Here is a 23,269-nt window from a genome sequence, read left to right as displayed (position 1 = left end):
ATGTAATTTCTAATTCATGTCTTTCAACTCCCACAGGTCCATCATGCATGGCACAGGAGCTGGAGCAGGAAGATGCTGAGAGTCTTCAGAGGAGATTGTGCACTCTGAGGAAGCAGTGTCATACAACTCATGCGCACCCTTCACTAGCTTGGATACGCGCATCTCGGTGGGGACTCCAAGGGAGAAAGCGAGGTTATCACATGGTAAGCTGCATATCACAAGTGAGCAGGAACAGGAGCTGGAGACAGGGACAGCAGTGAGAGTTCCCATTGGAGGGCACAGGACACTCCAAGCTCTGCTCAGCTGGACGCAGATGTTGAGCTTTGAGGTCACCCATGAAGAGGACTATTGTGCAGCAGCAGCGGAAAGTGTGTGATATTCTGTCAGCCTTGCCGGAGGGACTGCACGCTCTTGGAGAGAGATTGGAGGAGTCCATCTCAAATATGAATGATATGATGTCCACCTCCATGGAAGGGTGGCCATCTGCAAGGAGCATCAGATCCAGCAACACACTGAGTTCATGCTTGCCCTGACCAATGGCCTGCACACTCAGTCTACTACTTTAAACAGGATGGAGGATAGCCTCGCCTTGGCTGTTCAGCACCTCATTGAAGTACAGTGAAGTGCTCTCCAGCCCTCGGCTAGCAGGGAGGTGCAGGTGGGCCATGAAAGGGAAGATGGAGAAAGGGCACATGGAAGTGGCAACTCTACTCAAGGCATTCCCACTTCTCATCCCTTCCCCCCCAGCCCATTCCCCAGACAGAGATCCCCCTATTGACCCCTGCCTCAATGACCGAGTTTGCCCCTGCACAGGTGCAGGTGGAGCAGTCTGTAGCAGTGCCCTCATGTCCAAGAGGACATCGGCCATGAGCATCTCAGCAGTCAGAGCAGGGAAATGAGCAGCCTCCCGCTAGCTCTGCTGAAGCCACATGTCTAGCACCATGGAGAAGGACTAGGAAAAGGAAAAGAAAGACTTTTTCAACACTCAAGAAGCTCAACGCCATCAAGGACAAAGCAGCCCGCTTGATGGGCATCCCTTCCACTACCTTGCACATTCACTCCCTCCACCACCGGTGCACAATGGCAGCAGTGTGTACCATATACAAAATGTATTGCAGCATCTCGTCAAGCATCCTTCGGCAGCACCTTCCAAATCTGCAACGTCTATCACCTAGAAGGACAAGGGAAGCAGATGCATGGGAACACCACGACTTGCAAGTACCCCTCCAAGCCAAACATCATCCTGACTTGGAACTATATCACCGTTCCTTCACTGTCGCTGGGTCAAAAACCTGGAACATCTTTCCTAACAGCACTGTGGATGTACCTACACCACATGGAGTGCAGCGATTCAAGAAGGCAGCTCACCATTACTGTCTCAAGGGCAATTAGGGATGGACAAAAAATGCTGCGCTTGACAGCAACGCTCACATCCCATGAACGAATAACAAAAACTTGTGGGCTTGTTGTCTGATGGTATTCAGACCATTCTCAAACACATACAAGAATGCATAACATTCTTGGACTCAGGGACTATGATTAAAAGTGAGCAATTGATATTACTTCAAAGCTGCTGCAAATAGACTTGGAAGAGCTTAATGTTAAATGTCATTGCACAACTTGCAGACTCTGATTGGACAGGTAGTGCAACAATGTTCAGATTATGCTTATGATGCATTAGGACACCATAGATAATTTGTACATATCTATTTTATGAAGGTTTCAATCTGGAATGGAAATTAAGAACAGGTAAAGATTCAGAAAACTATCAGAACACTGTTAGCTAAGACTGAGAGCTCAATCTTTTTTCATACATGCCATGAGCTTCCAGGGGTCATTTCAAAGCACTTACCATTTCAGCAACATATTCTTCACCTTCTTCACAGGATGAACTGTCCAACATCAAAACAGTTCCAGTGCAATCACTGTGATTCTCAAACCTTTATTCAAAGAAATAGCATTGGGCTTTCGGATCAGGGCTCAGAGACACTCAAAGTGCTGCAGGATCAGTTGCAGTCAATCACTCAACAGGTGGTCAAACATTTAGTTATACATACTATTGCCATTCCGACTGAACGTAACACACTAAATTTATACCCTTTTTCCTTATATTTTCTCTTTCTCTGGACGAGTACACTAGTAACATGGAAATCACTGGTAGCAGAGACAAAGTTGGCCAAAAGTACTAGGAAATATCTGACAGACAAACTAAACAAATTATTACCATTTGAGGAAAGGAGAAACTCTATCATCAATGAAGAATATGACAGAAAATACCACACTATAACCTCTGGCTGTTACGTGTGCCAACAGGTTGATTTTCCAGTTTGAGTCCTCTGGACGCAAAATGATGCAGCATACCAGCTGTGCCCTGCACCTGTGGAGGAATGCACTCAATTGTTCTTGTCTGGGACATTGGCAATGCCCAGGGCACCCTCCCAGCACAGGTCTATCCCTGGCAGGAATTTGCGCTGGGATCGGCGATGGGGGAGTTTAACAGAAACAGAAACGTGGCTGCAAACCTGAGATGCAACAAAGAGGAAAATCTACCTATTTCCAGATCTACAGAGGGTGTAAACAGAACATATCTGCAATTATTCAGCATCCTGCTTGTTCATTACAACTCCTGTAACAAGGTCCATTTGCCTGATATTTTTGTTCCAATTGTGAATCAAAGCAGAACCAAAGTTCAGACCCAAACTCAATCACCCACAGCAGAATGCTGGTGTTTACTCTGTGGAGATACTGATGTCTATGTTGAGTCAGGCATCGAATGACAAAGTGGTAAATTTCATGAAGGAAGAAAATGACTGGGATTAGGCAATGGTTCCACAAACATACCACAAGATAAGAGCAATGACTAAATACATTGGGTCTCATCTGATTGGTCTTGTCCTTCTGAATAAATGAATCCGAGAGCCACTGTGGTTCCTTATTTGGAGCACTTTTAAAATATTAACTGCTGTCACTTGTGGTGCTCACATATGTGCTAATAAACATTAGCTGCATGGATGCCTGTTTTATTTTCCTCTGGTTGTCCGGTTGCTCTGCTTTAAGGGCCTGGTTAATGTTAAATTTGGAGTTCCTTAACAGATCCAAATATATTCCACAAAATTTTCATGTGTAGTGATTGGAAGTAATGGAAAACAAGGATAACTAAAGCTTGAAGTGATGTCCTCCCTTTCTAGATTCTTCAATCAGTTTAGCATGAATGCCGTCAGATCTATCCTGATATAAATCTTCATCAGAACTGTAAGATTTGATAAGATAGAGGTGTTTTATACCCCCTTCTAAGGTGAGAACAAACTAGGAAGCACAAAGCTTGCTATGAATTGACTTTATTGAAATAAAGGGAAGGACAAGTTTACTAATTTTTCGGATAAACCGTAGTCACAAACTCAGGCAGTGATTAACAGTCTGACACAGATATTAACCATACTAGAGACTGGACAGCAGAGCGCACGACTCTATCTCTTGCAACCTTTGGTCTTCAAGTTTCTTGGTTGGTCTCTCTCTTGTCTCTTGTTGTTTGAAAATTCTCTGCTGTACAGTGTCAAAGACAAGACTTCTTTTATCCTGGTGGCTTTCCAATTAACCCTCCCCTCTCCCAATCAGTGATTCATCTCGTATTAAAGGATGCCTTTCTTAACCAACCAAGGATAATTTTGTGATGGTTGCTAACCTTTCAGATTTGGGCAAGTGGTACCCCTTTGTATTGACTGCTTGATATATATATAGAGAGATACAGCACGGAAACAGGCCCTTCAACCCATCGAGTCTGTGCTGACCAACAACCACCCATTTATACTAATCCTACATTAACCCCATATTCTCTACCACATCCCCACCATTCTCCTACCACCTACCTACACTAGGGGCAATTTACAATGGCCAATTTACCTATCAACCTACAAGTCTTTGGCTGTGGGAGGAAACCAGAGCACCCGGCGGAAACCCACGCAGACACAGGGAGAACTTACAAACTCCGCACAGGCAGTACCCAGAACTAACCCGGGTCACTGGAGCTGTGATGCTAACCACTGCGCCACTGTACTGCCCTAATATCTCACTGCTTTTACATTCCAAGGTTCCGATGTTTAGATAGAGGATCTGGATCAGCGCAGGCTTGGAGGGCCGAAGGGCCTGTTCCTGTGCTGTAATTTTCTTTGTTCTTTGTTTGTTCTATCTCATTATGAAACAAATCTACACAAAGCTGTTTTCGCTGTCTGCTCTCAAGGTCTCGCCCTTTTTACTGCAAGTAAGCATTTTAAAACTTGACACAATCTACTAGAATCCCTCTGTCTTGACATCTTGTCTATACTGTGCCCTATTTCTTAAGCTTTTCCACTTCACCATACTACAAAGAAGGGTTCTAATAAAGCTAAATGCTAGTTGATGATAAGTTGTTAGTTTATAATAGCTGGATTTTAACAATTAGTACTCTGATTCGTAACTTTTAAGAACCTAATAACCTTACAGGACTCACCTTCTGTGAGGAAAATCTAATAAAGAGCAGGCTGTTGCATTTGCAATGCTCAGGAACTTGTGGAGTGTGGAAATGTGTATTCAAAGTTTTGTTTCTTACAAGAGGCCCATTTGAAAATGGACAGCTTGCTGGTGCAAATGAATGAAAACATAAAGAGGACACCAGGCCTGGTAAATCAGCAATGGGCTTGGTTGCAGTTTTTATGGGGGTTCAATGATATGTGCATCAATTGAGAAGCATTTAGATAGTTCCACGCTGAACTATCCTGAAGGATGTATACAACTAAATGATCAAAGACTTTCCCAACAGGATTGACTTGTATCTATTGGGCTTTCACAAGAAAGGAACATGATTTCAGTACAAATATAGCACTCTCTGTTCTTCTTTGCTTTGCAAGAACATTTTCAAGCTCCATGGAGAGTAACAAAGGGGCCAAAATTCTGCTGCTCTGGGATTAAGCATCAAATTCAACACAGGCTCTGAACCTCCATCCACGTATTCCAGGACTGATAACAACAGGGGAACAAAGAAATGGCTGACCAACTAAATGCATACTTTGGTTTTGTCTTCACAAAGGAGGACACAAATATCATGTTGGGAAACACAGGGTTTAGTGAGAGGGAGGAACTGAAAGAAATCAGTATTAGTAGAAAAATGGTGTTGGGGAAATTGATGGGATTTCCCAGAGTACTTGAGGAAGTGGTGCTAGAAATAATGGATGCATTGGTGGTCATCTTCCAAGATTCCATAGACTCTGGAATAGTTCCTACAGATTGGAGGGTAGCTAATGTAACCCCACTATTTAAAAAGGGAGGTAGAGAGAAAACTGAATTATAGACCTGTCAGCCTGACGTCGGTAGTGGGGAAAATTATAGAGTCCATTATCAAAGATTTTATACCAGAGCACTTGGAGAACAGTGGTAGAATCGGACAGAGTCAGCATGGATTTACGAAAGGGAAATCATGCTTGACAAATCTACCAGAAATCTTCGAGGATATAACTAGTAGAGTTAATGAGGGGGAGCCAGTGGATGTGGTTTATTTGGACTTTCAGAAGGCTTTCGACAAAGTCCCACATAAGAGATTAGCGTGTAAAATTAAAGCACATGGGATTGGGGGTAGTGTATTGCGATGGATAGAAAATTGGTTGGCAGGCAGGAAACAAAGAGCAGGAAGAGACGGGTCTTTTTCTGAATGGCAGGCAGTGTCTAGTGGGGTACCGCAGGGATCGGTGCTAGGACCCCAGCTATTCACAATATATATTAATGATTTAGGTGAGGGAACTAAATGTAATATCTCCAAATTTGCAGATGACACAAAACTGGTTGGGAGGGTGAGTTGTGAGGAGGGTGCAGATGCAGTATAATGTGGATAAATGTGAGGTTATCCATTTTGGTAGCAAAAGCAGGAAGGCAGATTATTATCTGAATGGTTATAAACTGAAAGAGGGGAATATGCAACGAGGCTGAGTGTTCTCATACACCAGTCACTGAAGGTAAGCAAGCAGGTGCAACAGGCGGTAAAAAAGGCAAATGGTATGTTGGCCTTCATTGTGAGAGGATACAAGTATAGGAGCAGGGATGTCTTGCTGCAATTATACAGGGCCTTGGTGAGGCCACACCTGCAATATTGTGTGCAGTTTTGGTCTCCTTATCTGAGGAAGGATGTTCTTGCTATCGAGGGAGTGCAGCGAAGGTTTACCAGACTGATTCCTGGGATGGTGGGACTGATGTATGAGGAGAGATTGAGTCGGTTAGGATTATATTCGCTGGAGTCCAGAAGATTGAGGGGGGGATCTCATAGAAACCTATAAAATTCTCACAGAACATGACAGGCTAGATGCAGGAAGGATGTTCTCGATGGTGAGGGAGTCCAGAACCAGGGGTCATAGTCTAAAGATACGGGATAAACCTTTTAGGACTGAGAGGAGAAATTTCTTCACCCAGAGAGTGGTGAGCCTGTGGAGTTCACTACCACAGAAAGCAGTTGAGACCAAAACATTGTATGTTTTCAAGAAGGAGCTAGATAGAGCTCTTGGGGCAAAAGGGATCAAAGGATATGGGGGGAAGCGGGAACAGGTTACTGAGTTGGATGATCAGCCATGATCATGTTGAATGGCAGAGCAGGCTCGAAGGGCCGAATTGCCTAGTCCTGCTCCTATTTTCTATGTTATGTTAAGTGAAAGCTTCCAACATGGAACATCTCTGTGGAGAACCGGCATGGACTCGATGGGCCGATGGCCTCCTTCTGTGCTATAAATGACTATATCTTGCACAAGTTTTCTTCAAGATTGAACTGGAGACATTTGTTTGCTGTTTAAAACATTTTTCTTTATTATGAAATAAGTAACAATTTTGCTGCAATACTGTGGTATATGTTTAGATGTTAAAACAGTGCAGTTTGTGCAGCTGATTATGAAATATCACAATGCAAACTACATAACAAAAGAAATTGGAAACTCATCCTTCCCCTCAACCATGGAATTTCTTCCTGCAAGTCTTTGCTAAGATATTGTAGAGGGAGCTTTACTCTGTATATATTGAACTTGAACACATTACTGATTATTTTGGGAAGAAGCCAAGTTGAATGGGAAATAGTCCTGCATAAACTTTCAACTCTGAGTTCATTATTGTCATCAGTTCTCCCAATTAACAGATCTGTAAGTAAAAATCAAATTATTTTCAAATTAAAGTACTAAAATCTTTCTGTACCCATAAAAAAGCTGAATAATCCGAGAGTAGGCGACCACTCGAGATTAACAATCAATTGTAATATAGAAACATAGACAACATTGGTTTAAATGGTTAAACTTTTGCAGAATTTTCATATTTACAAATTTGCAACAGGTACATAAACAAATGAAAAATGACATGATAATGCATTATACATCACTATTATATGTACATTTACAGGAACAGATAAATAAATTAGCATAATGAATTGGAATTAAATCAAAATATTCATAATAATCATCAATACATAATCACTGACATCTAACTATGGTGGGTTAGTAAATTTGCGAATGACACGAAGGTCGGTGGAGTTGTGGATAGTGTCGAAGGGTGTTGTAGGGTACAGAGGGACATAGATAGGCTGCAGAGCTGGGCTGAGAGATGGCAAATGGAGTTTAATGCGGAAAAGTGCGAGGTGATTCACTTTGGAAGGAGTAACAGGAATGCAGAGTACTGGGCTAATGGGAAGATTCTTGGTAGTGTAGATGAGCAGAGAGATCTTGTGTCCAGGTACATAAATCCCTGAAAGTTGCTACCCAGGTTAATAGGGCTGTTAAGAAGGCATATGGTGTGTTAGCTTTTATTAGTAGGGGGATCGAGTTTCGGAGCCACGAGGTCATGATGCAGCTGTACAAAACTCTGGTGAGGCCACACCTGGAGTATTGCGTGCAGTTCTGGTCACCGCATTATAGGAAGGATGTGGAAGCTTTGGAAAGGGTGCAGAGGAGATTTACTAGGATGTTGCCTGGTATGGAGGGAAGGTCTTACGAGGAAAGGCTGAGGGACTTGGGGTTGTTTTCGTTAGAGAGAAGGAGGAGGAGAGGTGACTTAATAGAGACATACAAGATAATCAGAGGGTTAGATAGGGTGGATAGTGAGAGTCTTTTTCCTCGGATGATGATGGCAAACACGAGGGGACATAGCTTTAAGTTGAGGGGTGAAAGATATAGGACAGATGTCAGAGGTAGTTTCTTTACGCAGAGAGTAGTAGGGGCTTGGAACGCCCTGCCTGCAACAGTAGTAGACTCGCCAACTTTAAGGGCATTTAAGTGGTCATTGGATAGACATATGGATGAAAATGGAATAGTGTAGGTCAGATGGTTTCACAGGTCGGCGCAACATCGAGGGCCGAAGGGCCTGTACTGCACTGTAATGTTCTAATTCTAATTCTAACCATGATACTTGGCCTCTTGGCATTTCTGCATGTCACCATTTGCATCGAAGGATTCCTTGTTTGACTCATTAGTTAAAACATGCCAAGCATGATTATCTTTGATGCACACTATGGACAGAATTTAATGCAGCAGTTTAAAGCGAGAATGGTGGCATGGGGGTGGGGGGGGGGCGGGGGGGAAGGGAGAATCGCGTTGGAAGCCTCCACCTGGAAATTTTCTTTGTGATGTTGTTTCCGGATTTTGTAAATGACGGGAAAGCACCAAGGTGCAATTGATGCCCTGACCCGACGAGAATGTATTTTACGTTGTAGAACACTGATTTTCCATGCATTTAGGGCTGCACAGTGGCGCAGTGGTTAGCACCGCAGCCTCACAGCTCCAAGGACCCGGGTTCGATTCTGGGTACTGCCTCTGCGGAGTTTGCAAGTTCTCCCTTTGACCGCGTGGGTTTTCGCCGGGTGCTCCGGTTTCCTCCCACAGCCAAAAGACTTGCAGGTGATAGGTAAATTGGCTTTGTAAATTGCCCCTAGTGTAGGTAGGTGGTAGGGAATATGGGATTACTGTAGGGTTAGTATAAATGGGTGGTTGTTGGTCGGCACAGACTCGGTGGGCCGAAGGGCCTGTTTCATTGCTGTATCTCTAAAATTTAAAAAAAATTAACATCTGATTCAGCACGATTCAATGGGGGGCTTGGGATTAAGTGGACAGCGGGCGGCACTCACAAGCCTTCGGCTTCACATCCGTTAAAAGCTGGTGGCACCAAGGCGAGGCACCAGTGCTGTGACGCTGAGGCAGCCATGACTAGCACTGCATAGGGGGACAAAGGGGAGAACAGGCCATTTTCAGACTGTGTCTCTTCCAAGGCGGTTGGGGACTCAGGGTCGCACTCACAGGGATCGGAATCTCAACGGTGGGGGGGGTGGTGGTCAGGGTCTTGGTGGCTATCCAAAGGGGGGGGGCGGGGCTTGGGTTTGGGTGGCTGTATTGGGTGACCAAACTGTTGTGTGAGATGGTTGGTACCCAGACTGCTGGATGAGAGGGTCAGCTATCAGCAAGGGTGGGCACTCAGGGCCATCGGGGGGTCCGCCGGGCAGGGTCGTCACTGCATCACCAACGCTCTGTAGGCCTAATTGTCATCTGGAATGAGTCTCATATACCCTTTCTTTTGGATCCCGGTGGCGTGATGTGGCGCTTCCGATGGAAGGAGGGCCAAGATGCAGCTGTGCCTATCCGTGAAGCTCCACGATGAAGCAACAGCAGCTGGTTATACCAAGAAGGGCCCACCTGCGCCAGAGAGTTGACTTGAATCAACTACTCCTAGATGTCCAAGCAGCATTGTCAGCGCAGTCTATGGCACTCCAGGGAGGCCATCACTGACTTAGGTGCCCTGTCACAAGATGACCTGCGACCTATGTGACACTAAATATTTACACATCTGGATCTTTTCAAGAATCCACTGGGGACATGTGTGGGGTCTCACATGCAGCAGCCCACCGCTGCATCACGGAGGTGACCAATGCCCTGTTCAAGAGGGCCGGCAACTATGTGCAGTATCAGACTAACCCTGACAGTCAGGCCGAGAGAGCCATCGGGTTTGAGGCCATCGCTGAATTTCCTCGGGCGCAAGGTGTGACTATCAAGGTTCCCACAGACCAGCCAGCTGGATTCATCAACAGGAAGGTCTTCCAATCAATAAATGTTCACTTCGTCTACGACCAGCGGAACCGCATCCTGCAGGTGTGTGCCTGATTCCTGGGAAGCAGCCACCATGCCAACATGCCTCAACAGTCCCAGGTGCCACAGCTTTTCAGGTCCTCGCTTGCCTTCAGGGATGGATTCTCGGGGACAGGAGCTACCCATTGGAAACATGGCCACTGACACCTGTGATGAACACTCACAATGCAGCGGAGGAGTGGTACAACAATTGCCACGGCACCACCCGAGCCACCGATCAATTCAGTGGAGCCCTGCAATATTCCCCCAGTGAGGGTCTCGCATATCGTTGTGGTCTGCTGTTGTCTGTACAATCTAGCCAGGAAGGCCCTGGCTGCCTGAGGATGTCTTTCAATGCTGCAGGACTTTCCTCAGGCATCGTAGCTACTGGGGCTGGGCTCACTGGCGGAGGGGCCGCTGTCCACACTCAGACAGCCTTGAGGGGAGTCCCCAACTATGGAGGCCAGCCTCTCCTCCTCTTTTAAGGCTCGCTTGAATCTCCCTGCTCACCAGAGAAGGAAGCTGGAGAAGACTTCAGGCCTTCTCTTGCCTTGCTACTGCTGCGTTCAGCTCATGTCCAAGGCGATGGTATGCAGGTCTGCATGCATCTATGGGATCTGGCTCTCCATGAGGGTTGCCAACCTTTCGATGGAGAAAGCCATACGCTCACACGCCTGAGACAATGCAGCAGTCATGGCATGGATGTACTCCTCCATCATCCACTCATGGCTGTGCATGGCCTCTGGCATCTGCGCCATTTGTTGCCTTACCTCCCTCTGCAACTCCAGCTTGCCCTGTGCTGTCGACACCAGAGGCTTGTCAACAGCCTGTGCTGCAGCATGGGCCTGGCCACCCACATTCTTCTGACTGTAAATGGCCTCGGCTGTCTCAGCTTCAGCCAGCTGCTTGGGCGTATGTACGATGCTCTCACCAGCTTGTAACCCTGCTTCTACAGCTGAGCTCAAATCCACCGAGGTGGAAGTACCTGCACTGGTGGAAGGTGCAGGAGAGTCATGGGATGGTGCAACCTCTGAATGGTCCTCCTCCTCAGAGGTGGACGCCTATCCCCCGTGACTGCAGTCTGCTGCAGACGCTGACCTGCATGAAAGAACACAAATATATGTGGGTTAGGATGTGTAGATTTCAGCATACCAACCATACATGATTTAGGTCTCCAGAAGTGATGCATATGTCGATGGAAGCCCATCCTCACTCTCTTGCACAGAGACTCCCGGCTCTCCATCTGATATGGAGTGGCCGCCCTGTGCCCCTGGCTCCGTCTGTTCAGGGTGTCTCCCTCCTGTTGTGGGCCCTTTTGTCCTGAAAAAGGATAGTCATACTTTGCAGAGACCTCAACATGACAGTTCTGTCAGCCTCTCGTCTCCTACTGAGGTATCACATATATCCCATGCTGCCACACGCTCTCAGGGGAGTTAACGGATGTGAGCTGTGAAGGAAGGTGACCTCTGGCCGAGATGCAGCCATGCATCTGTCAGGATGAAATGATGCCTTATTCACTCTACCAGTGCTGTGGCAGTGGCACCATCACAATGTCCCATTTTCTCCTGCATAGCCACTTTCACACAGGAATAGAGAGTTATGAAGCACTCAACTTGGCAGAATGCAGGGGGTTGTTGACCCTTGCAGCACTGTACCCAGTTCTAGGGGGTGTGACCCCACAGCAGCTAATCTCCTCAGCGATCTCCATCCAGACTTGCTTGGTCAGGTGGGAGGACCTCTTCTTGCGATCACCGGGGAAGAGAACCTTCTGCCTTCCCCTTGCAGCCTGGAGGAGAATCTGCAGGGAGGTGTCGCTAAACCCTGGGGCCACCCTGTGTCTTGGCTCAGACATCCTGTGGGGTCCTCCTCAGGGGGTTGGGGGTGGTAGGGTCTAGGAGTCAGTCCAACACTGGTTTCAGCAGTGAACTGGAAGCTGCAGTCTCACCACCCGCCCCCACCATATGATCTGGGGGGAGCCGCACCTCCACTAAGCAAAATGGCCACCCGCCTTATGATTGCCGTGGGGCAGCCACCCACGCGATGAACAGGGTGTCCATTTCCAGGACTGCTGCCGGGACCGACGGCAGGCTCACTAAATTCAGCCCTGTTACTGTGGGGGAAGAATTGTTCTGGTCATTCCCAGAAGCTTGTTGGAGATAGGGCTACATTGCTATCGTATCAATTCTCTGACTTGTGCTCACATGAAACCAGGCTCCTTATGCGTAGTGATATCACAAACAAGTTCCTTCAGAAAAAAATGTACAATACTGCTACACATAACCACCAGAGTAATTCTTCCATACATCCTCATCACATCCAACCATGATATCACTTCTTAAATCTTTTAAAAAATAAAACTTGTGACATGATAAATACGTGAAAAAAAAGTCACAAGTTTGCAATCATATTTTCTAATGTCTCCAACAGCATTTGCCCACATAGGGCTTCCAACTCCCAAGGATTTAATCTTGCTTTCTGACCCACTCTTGGATCTGGAATCTTCAGCTGGGCCCTTCTTTGCTACATGTACGCACAAGTTCCACACCTCTCAGCAGGTTTAGTGGCTCAGTACTTTGGAGTGCAATTTTTTTTTAAAACTTGCATACTCGTGACCTCAACACTATTTAATGTTGCTCATGCATGCTCAAACTCAGCAGTCTCATGTTCAGCCTCCCTCTGCCAACCACATCAATGCCCAGGAGCATGTTCAAACCAGTAAACAACAGAAGTAGAAATATTGTCAGGGATTTCTTCACAATAATAATGGCCAGCACAAGAGGATGAACTTCCAAGCAGAGGCAGCACAAAGCCTACATTTTTTAAAGAAACAAATAAATGGTTCAATTTTGGTGGTGAGGCACGTGGTAGTGGGGGGCGGGGGGGCGGTGGTGGAGGGTACGATTTGGGGTGGCCAAAGACTGTATGGCCCTTCTGGTGTATGATTGGAATGGTCTTCCTCTTCTATATTGTGCAGAGCACTTAGGTTCTCATTTATTGACCCTCAATATTCAACCAGAGGCTTTCCCAATTATTTAACTCCATAACTAGACTTCCTACTGCGTACTTTATATAATGTCAACTATACATTTCCTTGGGCAAAAGTTTTTAGTCAAAATTGAAGATAATACCAAACTTAGAGGGGCAGTGGAATTGAAGAACATGACACAAGAATTACAGACTGAGCAAACAAAATGTGTGAGTGGGTTGTATAATGGCAGATAAAATTTATTGCAGACAAGTGGGTGGCACAGTGGTTAGCACTGCAGCCTCACAGCTCCAGGGACCCAGGTTCGATTCTGGGCACTGCCTGTGCAGAGTTTGCAAGTTCTCCCTGTGACTGTGTGGGTTTTTGCCAGGTGCTCCTGTTTCCTCCCACAGCCAAAGACTTGCAGGTGATAGGTAAATTGGCTGTTGTAAATTGCCCCTAGTGTAGGTAGGTGGTAGAGAATATGGGATTACTGTAGGGTTAGTATAAATGGGTGGTTGTTGGTTGGCACAGACTCGGTGGGCCGAAGGGCCTGTTTCAGTGCTGTATCTCTAAATAAATAAAGTGTTAACATATTACACACAAGGAAAAAATTGGTGACACAAATACTCCCTGAAAGGTTTTGAAACAAGCAAGGTTGAGACCTAGGAGTCTCAGAAGCCTCAGTGCTCAACAGGTCCAATCAAAGCTTGTAGATTTCTGGACTATTGAACTACATAATTAGCTTGCAAGTGAGTTGAAGTTGTGATGAGATTCTACAGTTCTCTGGTCAGGCCACGCATTGTCTGTTTCTGGTTGCTGAGAAAGAAGGGAGACATTCAAGCATTTGAAGGCAATGCAAAGAAAAGCCACAAGACTGATCCCTAGCATCAGGAGTTATGAGGAAATACTGGATAGACTTGGGCTTTTCATTGTGGAAAGAAGGAGTCTGAGAGGTAATCTTATGGAGAGATACAACAGTGAATGGTATGGAAAAGGTTAATTCAGAATATTACTAAAGTAAACCATTGGAGTAGGACAATGGGGCAGATTTAAACCAGTGAAGATAAATTTAGGACTTATATCAGGAGGCTCTTCTTTACCCAGAAAATGATCAACACTTGGAATGGACTCAAACAAAAACAAGAAATGCTGGATTCACTCAGCAGGTCTGGCAGCATCTGTGGAAAGAGAAGCAGAGTTAACGTTTCGGGTCAGTGACCCTTCTTCGGAACTGACAAATATTAGAAAAGTCACAGATTATAAACAAGTGAGGTGGGGGTTGGGCAAGAGATAACAAAGGAGAAGGTGCAGATTGGACCAGGCCACATAGCTGACCAAAAGGTCACGGTGCAAAGGCAAACAATATGTTAATGGTGTGTTGAAAGACAAAGCATTAGTACAGATTAGGTGTGAATATACTAAATATTGAACAGCAGCAAGTGCAAACCTGAAGAAAAACAACCTGAAAAAAACAGTGGGTAAGCACTTGGAATGGACTCTTGGGTACAGTGATAGAGGCACAGACCCCAAATCATTCAAAAAACAACTTAATGAAGCACGGTTACCGATAAATGAATTAAAATGGGCTTCTTCAGTACATTTCTTGTGCCATTGAAAATGACCTGTGAATACTAAGGAACACTCATAGAAACCACAAAGAACAGCTGTTCAATGGTAGAGACAAAGAGAGGGCATTAGGTCATTGCTCTGAAGGCGATCATCCAGGAAATGGGTCGCTACCAACACTTTACACCCAGAATGAAAATATCGATAAACCCACAGTGAGGAGAACGAACATGAGTAACCTAGAGATGCACTGCCAAAGAACCGAGTAGGGGCGGACTTCAGACCGATGGCAAGTGAAACCCAACACCAGAGAGACCACCAACTGGTCGAGCTTCATTTTGTAGACGGAAAAATGGAAGACCACGTGTTGGCTCACCAGCGGAAGTGACGCTTGGTTGGCATTGGTAACCGTTGCCAAGGCGCCAGACGAGTGGTGGTTACTGTGGGATTTGCTTGTGATTGCTGCTTGCGTTCAGATTGATATTATTCTCACTTCCAGGTTGGAGAATGACCACCGTATTACCGCAGCAGGACAACAGTGACACTTACACTTTCTCAAGCCGCCCGAGAGCCCTAAAGGAGCGGAAGAAATACCGACAGGAGCAGCAGCAGCAGTGAGTAGGGGACAGGAGGAGAAGGGAGGCAGGAGCAATGTGGGGATGGAGGGCAGAGGGCAGCAATGAGGAGCAGGGGAGGCAGCAGTGGGGAGCAGGGGAGGCAGCAGTGGTGTGATGAGGACATAGATGGGAGGGAGCAACAATGATGAAGGGAGAGGAAAGAGCCCAAGGAGGGGATACAAGGGCAGTAAGGCAGGAAAGGTAGGAATCGAAGGCAGTGAGTAGGGGAGGGCAGTGGGTAATAAGGAATGATGGTTAATAGCAATAAGTGAGGGAAGGAGATGAGCAGTGTAGAGGAGGAAAGTGATGGATAGTAGCAGCACTGACTGGGGAGGGATGGGCAGTAGCAGTAGTGATTGTAATGGACTCACATTTGTCCTTGCTAATCTTTTCCTTTTCATGTACCCAGAGAAGCTTTTACAGTCCACCTTTATGTTTCTCGCTAACTTACATTCATATTCTCTTTTCCCTTTCTTTATCAATACTTTGCTAGATTCTAAATTGCTCCTAGTCCTCAGGCTCATCACTTTTTCTGGCAACCTTATAAGCCACTTCCCTTGATCTAATGCAGTCTTTAACTTCTTTTGTTAGCCATGGTTGATTCATCTTTCCTGTTGGTTTTTTGGGACTTAGAGAAATGTATATTTGTTGTAGCCCATGCAATATTTCTTTAAATACTAGCTATTGCCTGTCTACTGTCAAATCTTTTAGTGTATTTTCCCAATTCACCATAGCCAACTTGCCCCTCATACCTTCATCAAAGTGATTCTTGACAACGCAGCCGGCCGGCCGCTGACATCATCAGACTGCGCCAATATGCGTACGTGCACAAACGGGTTCAGCAAACGCAGCCTACCATCATAGCTTTCTTTGTTCAGATTTAAGATCCTAGTTTTATCACTTTCAAACTTAATGTAAAATTCTATCATATTATGGTCACTATTTCCCAAAGGTTCCTTTATAGCAAGGTCATTAAAAAGTCCTTTCTCATTACATAATAATAAATTTAAAATAGCCCACTCCCTAGTTGGTTCTTCAATGTCTTCTTCTTCTTTGGCCTCCTTGTCTCGAGAGACAATGGGTAAGCGCCTAGAGGTGGTCAGTGGTGTCAGTCGCTGTGAGGCAACTATGGAGTGACCTCTCCATGGCGCATGCCTGGGCGAATGTATGGAGGTTGAGAGTTGCCCAAGCGTCAAAACCCCCCTCTCGGCCTTTCTGGTGGGGTCCAAAGGAGTGCAGAGCACGACGTTTGGCACCGGTATGGCTGCAGGAACTGCCGGAAACATGCCAAAGGTGACACATGACCGCCTACGGGGTTCCACTCCGGGTACTGCTCCAGAAACCCATCTTGTACACACTCCAGGATTTCATCTTCCACAGCATTGGCGCTGATTAGGTTTACCCAGTCTATATTTAAATTGAAGTCTCCCATTATTATTGTATTACCCATATTACATGTACCTCTAATCTCCTGATTTACACTGTGCCCAACATTACCACTACTGCTTGGTGGCCTATAACAATTCCCACCAATATTTGCTGCCCCTTGTTGTTTCTTAGCTCCACCCAAACTGATCGAAGATCCTCTCTCACTAATGTACTGATCTCATCATTCGTGGGATGTGCGTATCGCTGGCATTTATTGCCCATCTCTAATTGCCCTTGAGAAGGTGGTGGTGAGCTGCCTTCTTGAACTGCTGCAGTCCTTGGGGTATAGGTACACCCACAGTGCTGTTCGGAAGAGAGTTCCAGGATTTTGACCCAGAGCACAACCCCACCTCCTTTTCCTTTTTGCCTATCCTTCATAAATGAATATCCTTGAATATTCAGTTCCCAGTCTTGGTACCCTGTAACCACGTCTCTAATGGCAATTAAATCAGACCCATTTACTTCTATTTGTGCCTTCAAATCATCTACCTTGTTGCGAATGCTGTGTGCATTCAGATAGAGTGCTCCTAACTTTGTCTTTTTAATATTATTCCGCATTCTGATCCTATTTGATGCTTGCCTTTGCTTCATCTGTCTTCTAATTTCCCTTATTACTTTTCTACTTCCTGTTACCAGTTTTGCTTCCTTCCAATTTGAGCTCCCTCTCAGGTTACCATCCCCCTGTCAATCTAGTTTCAACCCTCCCCAACAACACTAGCAAATCTCCCTGCCAGGATGTTAGCCCTGGTCCTGCTAAGGTGCAACCCGTCCATCTGTACTGGTCCCAACTGCCCCTGAACCGGTCCCAATGCCTCAGAAATCTGATGCCCTCCCTCTTACACCAATGTGTTCAATTGCTTTATCTTCCTATTCCTATGCTCACTAAAACGTGGCACTGGGAGATTTCTTTTATTTGTTCGTGGGATGTGGGAATCGCTGGCAAGGCCAGTATTTATTGCCCATCCAAATTGCCCTAGAGAAGGTGGTGGTGAGCTGCCTTCTTGAACTGCTGCAGGCCTTGGGGTGTAGGTACACCCACAGTGCTGTTAGGAAGAGATTTCGATTTAGATTTAGAGATACAGCACTGAAACAGGCCCTTCGGCCCACCGAGTCTGTGCCGACCATTAACCACCCATTTATACTAATCCTATATTCCTACCACATCCTCACCTGTTCCTATATTCCCCTATACTAGGGGCAATTTATAATGGCCAATTTACCTATCAACCTGCAAGTCTTTTGGCTGTGGGAGGAAACAGGAGCACCCGGAGGAAACCCACGCAGACACAGGGAGAACTTGCAAACTCCACACAGGCAGTACTCAGAATTGAACCCGGGTCACTGGAGCTGTGAGGCTGCGGTGCTAACCACTGCGCCACTGTGCCACTCCTAAGTTCTAAGATTTTGACCCAGAGATAGTGAAGGAATGCGATATAGTTCCAAGTCAGGATGGCAGGTGGCTTGGAAGGGAACTTGCAGGTGCTGGTATTCCCATGCATCTGCTGCCCTTGACGTGAAGTGATAGAGGTCACGGTTTTGGAAGGAGCAATTGAAGGCACTGTGCGCACTGTTGGAGAGAGTGAATGTTGAAGGTGGTAGTTGGGGTGCCAATCAAGCAGGCAGCATTGTCCCGGATGGTGTCGAGCTTCTTGAGTGTTGTGAGAGTATTCCTGCTCTTTTAGCCACAGCACTTGTGTGGCTGGTCCAGTTCAGTTTCTGGTCAATGGTAACCCCAGGATGTTGATAATGGGGGATTTTGCGATGGTAATGCCATTGAACATCAAGGGGAGATGGTTAGATTCGCTCTTGTTTGAGATGGTCATTGCCTGGCACTTGTGTGGCGTGAATGTTACTTGCCACTTATCAACCCAAGCCTGGATGTTGTCCAGGTCTTGCTGCATCTCTACACGACTGCTTCAGTATCTGAGGAGTCGCGAATGGTGCTGAACATTGTGCGATCATCAGCGAACATCCCCACTTCTGACATTAAGATGGAGGGAAGGTCATTGATGAAGCAGCAGAAGATGGTTGGGCAGAGGACACTATCCTGAGGAACTCGTGCAGTGATGTCCTGCAGCTGAGATGCTCGACCTCCAACAACCACAACCATCTTTCTTTGTGCTAGGTATGATTCTAACCAGCTGAGGCTCCTTCGGGTCATAGAGTCGTACAGCATAGAAACAGGCCCTTTGGCCCACCGCGTCCATGTCGACCATAATGCCTAACTATACTCATCCCACCTGTCTGCATTAATTCCATATCCCTCGATGCCTTGCTTATTCAAGTACCTGTCCAGATACCTCTTAAATGTTGCTACTGTTCCTGCCTCCATCACCTCCTCTGGCAGCTCATTCCAGATACCCACTATTCATTGTGTGAAAAATGTATCCCTTTGATCCCCTTTAAACCTCCTCCCTCCCACCTTAAATCTATGCCCTCTAGTTTCAGTCACCCCGACCATGGGAAACAGACTCTGGCTATCTACCCTATCTATGCCTCTCTTAATTTTATATACCTCTATCATGTCCCCTCTCAGCCTCCTTTGCTCCAGGGAAAATAGACCCAGCCTATCCAATCTCTCTTTATAACTCAAGCGCTCCAAACCAGGCAACATGCTTTTGAATCATTTCTGCACCCTCTCTAGCTTAATCACATCTTTCCTCTAATGCGGCAACCAGAACTGCACACAGTACTCCAAATGCGGCCGAACCAACGTTATGTACAACTGTAACATGACGTCCCAACTCTTGTACTCAATGCTTCGGCCGATGAAGGCAAGCATGCCATATGCCGCCTTCACCACCCAGTCGACCTGTGTTGCCACTTTCAGGGAACTATGTACTTGCACCCCAAGGTCTCTCTGCTCAACAACACTCCCCAGGGCCTTGCCATTCACTGTATATGTCCTGCCCTGGTTTAACGTCCAAAAATGCATCACTCCGCACTTGTCTGCGTTAAATTTCATTTTCCAATCCCTTGCCCACTTTCACAGTTGATCGATATCCTGTTGTAACCTTAGACAACCTTCTTCACTGTCCACTATACCACCAATTTTGGTGTGATCTGCAAACTTACAAATCATGCCCCCTACATTCACATCCAGGTCATTAATATATACGACAAACAACAGAGGGCCCAGCACCGATCCCTGCGGCACACCACTGGTCACCAGCCACCAATCTGAAAAACAACCCTCCACTACCACCCTCTGCCTCCTATCACCAAGCCAATTTTCTATCCAATTGGCTAGCTCACCCTGGATCCCATGTGTTCGAACCTTCTGGACCAGCCTACCATGCGGGACCTTGTCAAAGGCCTTGCTAAAGTCCACGTAGACAACGTCCACAGCCCTGCCCTCGTCAATCCTCTTGGTCACCTCCTCAAAAAACTCAAATCAAATTCGTGAGACATAATTTCCCACACACAAAGCCATGCTGACTATCCTTAATCAGACCTTGCCTTTCCAAATGCAGATCAATCCTGTCTCTCAGAATCCCTTCCAATAACTTTCATACCACTGATGTAAGGCTCATCAGCCTGTAGTTCCCTGGCTTATCCCTGTTGCCCTTCTTCAATAAAGGCACAACATTAGCTATCCTCCAGTCTTCCGGTACCTCACCCGTGGCTAACGATGATACAAAAATCTCAGCCGGGGCCCCAACAGTCTCCTCCCTTGCTTCCCATAGCGTCCTGGGATACAAGCAAAATACTGCGGATGCTGGAAATCTGAAATAAAAACAAGAAATGCTGGAACCACACAGCAGGTCTGGCAGCATCTGTGAAAAGAGAAGCAGAGTTAACGTTTCGGGTCAGTGACCCTTCTTCGGAACGTCCTAGGATACACCTGGTCAGGCCTTGGGGATTTATCCATCTTAATGCGCTTCAAAACCTCCGACACCTCCTCCTTTGTAATGTTGATATGCTCCAGGATATCGCTGTTCCCTCCCTTGAACTCACTAGCTTCCATGACCTTCTCCACGGTAAATACAGATGAGAAGTATTCATTTAAGACCTCGCCCATTTCCCGTGGCTCCACACATAGATTACCACACTGATCCTTAAGGGGACCGACTCTCTCCCTAGCTACCCTTTTACTCTTAATATACTTATAGAATCTTTTAGGATTCTCCTTTATCTTATCTGCCAGGAAAATCTCATGGCCCCTTTTCGCCCTCCTAATTTCCTTCTTAAGTGTACCCCTACATCCCTTATACTCCTTGAGGGACTCGCTTGATCCCAGCTGCCTATACCTGACATATGCCTCCTTCTTTGTCCTGACCAGACCCTCAATATCCCTTGTCAACCAAGGTTTCCTAAACTTGCCAGCCTTGCCCTTCAATCTAACAGGAACATCCCAGCCCAAAATAGCATGGTTTTGTGAAGGGGAGGTCGTGTCTCACTAACTTGATCGAGTTTTTTGAGGAAGTGACGAAGATGGTTGATGAAGGAGGTGCAGTGGATGTTGCCTACAGGGACTTCAGTAAAGCCTTTGACAAGGTCCTTCATGGCAGACTGGTACAAAAGGTGAAGTCACACGGGATCAGAGGGGATCTGGCAAGATGGATACAGAACTGGCTCGGTCATATGAGACAGAGGGTAGCAGTGGAAGAGTGCTTTTCTGAATGGAGGGCTGTGACTAGTGGTGTTCCACAGGGATCAGTGCTGGGACCTTTACTGTTTGTAGTATATATAAATGATTTGGAGGAAAATGTAGCTGGTCTGATTAGTAAGTTTGCAGACGACACAAAGGTTGGAGGAGTTGCAGATAGTGATGAGGATTGTCAGAGGATACAGCAGGATATAGATTGTTTGGAGACTTGGGTGGAGAAATGGCAGCTGGAGTTTAATCCGGACAAATGTGAGGTAATGCATTTTGGAAGATCTAATACAGGTGGGAAGTATACAGTAAATGGCAGAATCCTTAGGAGTATTGACAGGCAGAGAGATCTGGGCGTACAGGTCCACAGGTCACTGAAAGTGACAACGCAGGTGGATAAGGTAGTCAAGAAGGCATACGGCTTGCTTACCTTCATCGGTCGGGACATAGAGTATAAAAATTGGCAAGTCATGCTGCAGCTGTACAGAACCTTAGTTAGGCCACACTTGGAATATTGCATACAATTCTGGTCGTCACACTACCAGAAAGATGCGGAGGATTTGGAGAGGGTACAGAAGAGGTTTACCAGGATGTTGCCTGGTCTGGAGGGTATTAGCTATGAGGAGAGGTTGTATAAACTCGGATTGTTTTCACTGGAACGACGGAGGTGGAGGGGCAACCTGATAGAGGTTTACAAAGTTATGAGTGGCATGGGCAGAGTGGATAGTCAGAAGCTTTTTCCCAGGATGGAAGAGTCAGTTACTAGGGGACATATTTTTAAGGTACGAGGGGCAAAGTTTAGAAGGGATGTGCGAATCAAGTTTATTTACACAGAGGGTGGTGAGTGCCTGGAACTTGCTGCCGGGGGAGGTGGTGGAAGCAGGTACAATCGCGATGTTTAAGAGGCATCTTGACAAATACATGAATAGGATGGGAATAGAGGGATACGGACCCCGGAAGTGCAGAAGGTTTTAGTTAGACAGGCATCATGATCAGCACAGGCTTGGAGGGCCGAATGGCCTGTTCCTGTGCTGTACTGTTCTTTGTTCTTCCTATCTCACTTTTAAAAGCCTCCCACTTGCCAGACGTCCCTTTACCTGTAAACAGCCTCTCCCATGCAACTTTTGAGAGTTCCTGTCTGATGCCATCGAAATTAGCCTTCCCCCAATTTTGGACTTCAACTTGTGGACCAGTCCTATCCTTTTCCATAACTATCTTGAAGCTAATAGAGTTATGGTCACTAGTCCCAAAGTGCTCCCCCACTGATACATCATCCATCTGCCCAGCCTCATTTCCTAAGAGGAGATCGAGTGTAACCCCTATCCTGGACACACTTAACAAATTCTTCCCCATCTGATCCCTTAGCACTAAGGCAGTCCCAGTCAATATTGGGGAAGTTAAAAATCACCTACTATTACTACCCTATAATTCCTACACCTATCTGTGATTTCGCTACATATATGCCCCTCCAATTCCCTTTGACTATTGCGGGGGCCTATCGTATAATCCCATCAAAGTGATCACCCCTTTCTTATTTCCAAATTCTACCCATATGGCTTCGCTGGACGTTTCACCCAGGATATCCTCTAAGTACTGCCGTGATGCCCTCCCTAATCAATAGTGCAATTCCCCCTGTTCTCTTACCTCCACCTCTGTCACGCCAGAATCAATAGTGCAACTCCCCCTCCTCTCTTACCTCCACCTCTGTCACGCCAGAAACATCGGTACCCCGGAACATTGAGCTGCCAGTCCTCCCCATCCCTCAACCACGTTTTCGTAATAGCTATTGATGCCATACTTGGTCAAATGCTGCCTTGATGTCAAGGGCAGTCACTTTCACCTCACCTCTGGAGTTTAGCTCTTTTGTCCATGTTTGGACCAAGTCTGTTATGAGGTCAGGAGCTGAGTGGCCCTGGCAGAATCCAAACTGAGTGTCTGTGAGCAGGTTATTGCTGAGCAAGTGCCGCTTGATGGCACTGTTGAGGAC

General features: G+C 46.3%; 1 protein-coding gene and 1 long non-coding RNA gene across 4 annotated transcripts in view; one reads left to right on the top strand and one right to left on the bottom strand.

Moving 5' to 3' along the window:
- The window catches only part of rsph3 (radial spoke head 3), a 194,107-nt gene that overhangs the window by 52,693 nt on the left and 118,145 nt on the right, over positions 1-23,269 (top strand). Inside the window, exon 2 of one of the 2 annotated variants that reach the window (XM_068044767.1) lies at positions 15,140-15,254. In XM_068044767.1, the coding sequence (XP_067900868.1) occupies positions 15,148-15,254 (107 nt within the window). In that variant the 5' untranslated portion in view covers positions 15,140-15,147. Of the gene's footprint in view, positions 1-15,070; positions 15,255-23,269 lie in introns of those variants that run through there. The other variant, XM_068044768.1, reaches the window with a different exon arrangement.
- Positions 6,806-15,000, bottom strand: LOC137376363 (uncharacterized). 2 transcript variants are annotated; one of them, XR_010976194.1, is made up of 3 exons: positions 14,640-15,000; positions 10,877-11,204; positions 6,806-7,143 (listed from the first exon to the last, which is right to left on the bottom strand). It is a non-coding gene; the product is annotated as an uncharacterized lncRNA (long non-coding RNA). The 2 variants fall into 2 exon arrangements; XR_010976193.1 differs by having other exon boundaries at positions 14,855-15,000.

The sequence above is a fragment of the Heterodontus francisci genome, chromosome 13, assembly GCF_036365525.1.
Source record: "Heterodontus francisci isolate sHetFra1 chromosome 13, sHetFra1.hap1, whole genome shotgun sequence".
In the NCBI taxonomy this organism is placed as follows: Eukaryota; Metazoa; Chordata; class Chondrichthyes; order Heterodontiformes; family Heterodontidae; genus Heterodontus; species Heterodontus francisci.
This window is presented reverse-complemented; position numbering and strand designations above follow the sequence as displayed.